The following is a 5,481-nucleotide window of genomic DNA, read 5'->3' on the forward strand; positions in this document are numbered from 1 at the left end:
TCAAGTTCGGCCTGTTACCTGCTCTTATAAATAAAGTTTTATTGGAATAAAGTCATTGATTTACACATTGGTGGTGATTGTGACAGAGACTGTATGATCTGCAGCCTAAACTATTTGCTTTCTGGTATTTTACAGAAAAAACTCATCCTCAGACAAAAGGCTATAGTAACTGTCTCCTTCAAACCATTCCCCAAGGGACTTCTGGATATGCAATATTTTCTAGGGATAAAAAGCTATCTAATAAATAGTATGACTTCTGTCACTAAAGAAAGCTTGTGGGAACAAGATTTTAAAGTAGTTGAGCCTCTTTCTTCACCCTACAGTATACCTACCTTGCCAGCCTGTAACACTGGTATTATCGATATTAAAAATCAACCCCATAGGCAGTTTCTTTCTTTTTATGAGGTTAGATGGAGTAATTTAGATCTGTGGAACTTTCTATGGATTTTCACCAACTAGAAAAAGGTTCTTTTAGCCATTGTTATTTTCTTTCCAAGGGGTTAATCAGAGATTAAAGGAATTAAAGGGATACAGAAAGAAACACCTTAATGGCAATTAATATAAGACCTGCTACCTGATTAATTACATCTCCATCCTGGAGAAGAGTCTGTACCTGATCCCCCTTGGGAAGCCTGTCATTCTCCAGGGCCTGCTTCCAGCTCAAGCCTTCCATGTCGGGTGTCTGGATGTTTATGAATGGCACGCCTAGATCCTTCTTCCCCTCGTGGTCCTCCTCCCCGTCACCCTCTCCTCCATCGCTCCGCTCCTCCAGTGCCCGGAGCTTCTCCAGACGCTCCCTCTCGGCCTTTTCCCGCTCCTGGCGCTCCTTCTCAGCTCTCTCCTTCTCTGCACGCTCCCTCTCTCGGTCCTTGCGGCCTCGGCGCCCACTCGAAGGAACCTGGCGCTGGTCATCAGGCTCATGGGGCATGTCCTCGGAGCCTATGTGATGCACTAGAATGCCTTGCTTCCGGTCCCAGTACGTGAGGATGTTCTGAACATCTTTGAGAGTCAGATCATAGGTCTTAAACCTCTGGGCCAGTAACTTGTCAGTGTCCTTCAGGAGGTCCCCCTCACTGTCCTCTGGTTCCTGGACAAGGGGCAACCCAAGCATGTGGCTCTCTGATAGTTGGTTCCTTTTCTTCTTGCTCAGTTCCTCCTTCTCAGCTAACTGTTCCCTAACAGATACTTTCCTTTCTACGGCATCCATCTTGACCTCTACTTTGGTAAAAGTAAGAGTCTAGAAAGCAAAACACATAAAACATGCTTAAAACATTTCTCTACTGGAGAAGAACAGCATAAGGGAGAGCAAGAGTATGTTGTATTTTAAAAGAAGGCCCCACAGGGCTCCAGGCACCTCTTACAGACACAGGGCCTGTGTCTGTGTCTGCATCACCATGGGGGTCTTGTTAAAATATCCTCTCTATGGTCCTTGGGGGGGGAGCAAACAGGACTTCAGAATTTGGCTGTGCCCGGCTTTTACAAAATATGTATTTATTTAATTAATCTGGCCTGGAGAAACTAACTTGATTCCTTTTCTCCTGGCCTTTTAAACTTGCTTTGTGGGCTCTGATTTTCTTCTCTGGATGGAAACCCCATAGGTTTTTGTTCATTCTTTGACGACATGAAGTCCAGCTGAGTGGAATGATCACTGTCTGCAGTGCGGCCCAGAACCCCCTTTCTCGCTGACAGTGCCCCTCCTCCCTGAGGCTGGGCTCTGAGGCAGGCTTGGCTGGCTTCCCCCTCACCTCACTGTACCAACAGAGGGGAGGGGTCTGGCCACTACTGTGTCTTTCTCCACTGTCAGTAGAGTCACTGCCAAGACACCGGAAGTTCTGTCCAGACATGAGATTTCAGGCAGAGGACTTGGTGTGGAAGGAAGGGCAGAGAGGGGCAGGGAGGGCTTGCCCTTGGAGGATTGCAGGCACCCAGCACAGAGTGGCGGAGGCCTGGCGCAGTGGAGACTCCAGGCTGCTTGCTTCCAGTGCTTGGTTCTGCCCCCAAGCCTGGGCCGCTTCGGCATGCTCAGACCCTGCTCCTCCCTGAGCGCTACCTCATTGCGACCTAATTCCTAATTCCTAAGAGCCTAATTCCTCTGCCCTTACATCTGCCCAGATGTGGTCACTGTGCCTTGCTCACCTACTGGGACCAGTCTGCATCTTGTCTGGGAGTCTGGCTTGAGCTTCACGCTCATAGCGCCCAGTGCTGAAATAGTCACTGTGCATACCAGCTGGCTAGCCACCCTCCTCGGCTGTGAGCTCCGCCCTCGGCACTGTCCTGGCTCTTCTGCTTTTCCTGGGTCATGCCCACAGAGATGTGACTGCTAAGCTTGGCAGGCTGATAAACCATCACTACTTGCCTGCAAGGACAAGCTTATGTTGGAGTGCCTTCCTTGACTGTTGTCAAGATAAGCTGCTGGTTGAACACAGGGTTCCACTGACTTTGTGGCTTACAGAGGCCAAATGTGAATACCAGCCCATTCAGCATGATCCAAGGGCCTTGGGGGGACAGTGGAAAGTGCAAGGACTGTAGTCAGACATAAATGGGTGAGGTCCTAGACCTGCGAATTTGTCTCTCACAACCCCAGACAGGGTTCATGTCTCTGAACCTCACAGGGTGGAAGGGAGGCCAAAATGACAGGATTACATAAAGTGCAGCCAGAGCTCTTGGCACACAATCAGCTTTCGACAAATGCTGGCAATCTTCCCTCCTACCTTCTGCTCTACCGCAAAATCCAAACAGTATCAGGTCAATTTTGTGGAAGGGAAATGTACTGGATTGAGCAGCAGTGGCTGCTCTCTCTGTTCTGCCTCTTGTTAAGGAGCAAGAGAAGGTTGCTACCTGCCGGTTTACTGTTTGAGATTTTTTCATAGGAGGTTCCTCCTTTACTGGTCCTTGCTTCGGCCTTTTGACCTTCCGTTTTAGCTCATCTTCTTCCTTTTGCCGCTCAAGCTCCTGCTGTAACTTCTTTTCATGCATCTCCCTTGCCAGCCTCTCCAGCTCCCTTCATCAAACCAAGCAGAGAAAAGAGTTCAGAGCCTCTCCGGTACCGCCTGTCCCCCCCCGCCCCCAAATGTGGGAGTGTCCAGTGGAGGGACATGGGCAGAGCTTTCTTAGGCATAAAAAGAAAGAATGAAAAATGAAATCTGGGTAAATAGGAAGGAAGGAAGGAAGGAAGGAAGGAAAGGAGAGAGGCAGGGAGGGAGGGAGAGAAGAAGGGAAGTGAAGGAAAGATAGAAAGTAGGGTCTCTGAAAAGTCATTCAGCCAAACTGATTAACTCAAACTCAACTAAGAGGACTTTTCAGTCTGTATTTCTAATCCAATCTTCTTTCATAGGAGAGCAAGGCAAGGGCTAAAAACAAGCTTGATGTTAGCAGTTTTCAAAAAGTAACTTGCAAAGATTGTTCTGATATCAGTTCAGATGTGGTTCAGCCTCCTACACTTGTCACATTTAATGTCCAGACAATAAGAAATGGTGCTTTATTTACTTTTTTTTAAAAACATTTATTCATTTTTTTTTAAATGTTTTATTTATTTCTAGGAGAGAGAGAGAGAGAGACAGCGCGGGCAGGGGAGGGTCAGAGAGAGAGGGAGTCACAGACTGAAACAGGCTCCAGGCTCTGAGCTGGCTGTCAGCACAGAGCCCGACGTGGGGCTCGAACCCACGAACCGCGAAATCATGACCTAAGCGAAAGTCGGACGCTCAACCGACTAAGCCACCCAGGCGCCCCGAAAAACATTTATTCATTTTTGAGAGACAGAGAGAAACAGAGTGTGAGTGGGGCAGGGGTAGAGAGAGAGAGAGGGAGACACAGGATCTGAAGCAGGCTCCAGGCTCTGAGCCGTCAGCACAGAGCCCAATGTGGTGCTCAAACTCGAGCTGTGAGATTATGACCCAAGTTGAAGTCAGATGCTTATCTGACTGAGCCACCCAGGTGCTGCAAGAAATGTTTTCAATAGCAGTCCCTAATGGACTGGAGCCACGGTGGTGGATCTGAAAGCCACATTCTTTTCCTTTCTCTCTCCCTTCCTGCTATGGATTCAGCTGGGCCTGCCCTGTTGTCAACGGCAGAGGGAGCAATAAGGCTGGGACACCAAATATAAACAAGCATGGAGGGGACAGCATTTCTAAAAGTACAAAACCCATTTGTTTTCATCTCTAGGAATCCCTGTGACTCTATCCACTGAAGCCAACTCATCATTTCCACGTGTGTGTGTGTGTGTGTGTGTGTGTGTGTGTGTGAGACACAAACAAGTCATTGCTGTGTTTTGAGGATCAGATTTATATTTTCCAACTTCACTATGAAATAAATTCCTGAAAGTAATGACCTGGATGAGATAGAAAAGAGGTCCCTTTGGAATCCCAAAGCTAGGATTTTTATACCTTTGGAGTACTGGGTTTGTTTGCTTGTTGTTTATTTATTTAACTGTTTATTTTTAAGAGAGAGAGAGAGAGACAGAGAGGGAGGGAGGGAGGGGGAGGGACAGAGAGAGAGAGGGAGACAGAGGATCTGAAGCAGGCATTGTGCTGACAGCACAGAGCCCGATACCAGGCTCAAACTCATGAACTGTGAGATCATGACCTGAGCTGAAGACAGGTGCTTAACTGACCAAGCCGCCAGATACCACCTGGGCATTTTTATTAGATGAAATGCCCTGCCATGCAGATGAAGAAATGAGGGCATACTACGGTGGAGGAGAGGGCATAAAAGCTCTTTTGGGGTCAGTGGGAAGAGTCTGGAGGTGGAAGGAGGCTGCCTCCCTCTACAGTAGGGCAAGTATCTTCGCTTGCCTCTTTCAATGTTGGGAACTGGCAGGGAATGTGAAGGGAAGCAATATACCCTCCTCTCCTGGCACATTTAAAGATCTGAGGGCAGAAAGGACATATATCCTGCTGCCCATCCTGTATCTGAGACAGCCCGAGTCTCCTGGGCCCCAGGTGGTGTGGAAGAGATCCAGTCATTCCTGTGTGGTCCCCAGTGACAGGGACAGAAAGTGGCTGAGTCTCTGGTGAACTGCCCAGGCCAAGGATCAAGCGGGAGAGGCAGCCAGAACTCAGAGGACAGATAACACCACAAAAGGCCAAGATAATGGCCAGGGAAGGAGAAATGGCTCAGCTCTGGGGAGTGACCTTTAAGTTCATGTCAAGAGAGTGACCCCTCCGCCATCAGCTGTGGACACCTGAGCACAGAAGATGAGCCACACCCAGGGGGCAGTCATCAGGAGAAGCTTGCAGCAGCCCTCACAGAGCAGCCCGAAGTCCCCCGCCATTATATCATATGACCTTCCCTCTAGTGTCAGATGCCCTCCAGAGAGAAGGAGGGAGAGGACAATGACAGAACCCTGAAAGGCTGCAGCAACCAATCCCCTCGGTGGTCCAGGTGTTTTCCTGCTCTTAGCAGGTCATCCTCCTGGGTCTCCCTTGGTCACACTGCTCCCCTGGAAGATGATCCCGTCTCCAGGATGGGCCGTGTGGTACTCCT

The 5,481-nt window shown here is 49.0% G+C and overlaps 1 protein-coding gene across 1 annotated transcript in view; it reads right to left on the minus strand.

Annotated features, from left to right (window-relative positions):
* HYDIN (HYDIN axonemal central pair apparatus protein) overlaps positions 1-5,481 on the minus strand; it is a 334,542-nt gene that overhangs the window by 85,608 nt on the left and 243,453 nt on the right. The window contains exons 44-45 of the mRNA XM_077756337.1: positions 2,839-3,001; positions 614-1,237 (exon numbers count right to left, since the gene is read on the minus strand). Of these exons, the coding sequence (XP_077612463.1) occupies positions 614-1,237; positions 2,839-3,001 (787 nt within the window). The remainder of the gene's footprint in view (positions 1-613; positions 1,238-2,838; positions 3,002-5,481) is intronic.

This window comes from Crocuta crocuta, unplaced genomic scaffold, assembly GCF_008692635.1.
Source record: "Crocuta crocuta isolate KB4526 unplaced genomic scaffold, BGI_CrCroc_1.0 scaffold388, whole genome shotgun sequence".
Classification (NCBI taxonomy): Eukaryota; Metazoa; Chordata; class Mammalia; order Carnivora; family Hyaenidae; genus Crocuta; species Crocuta crocuta.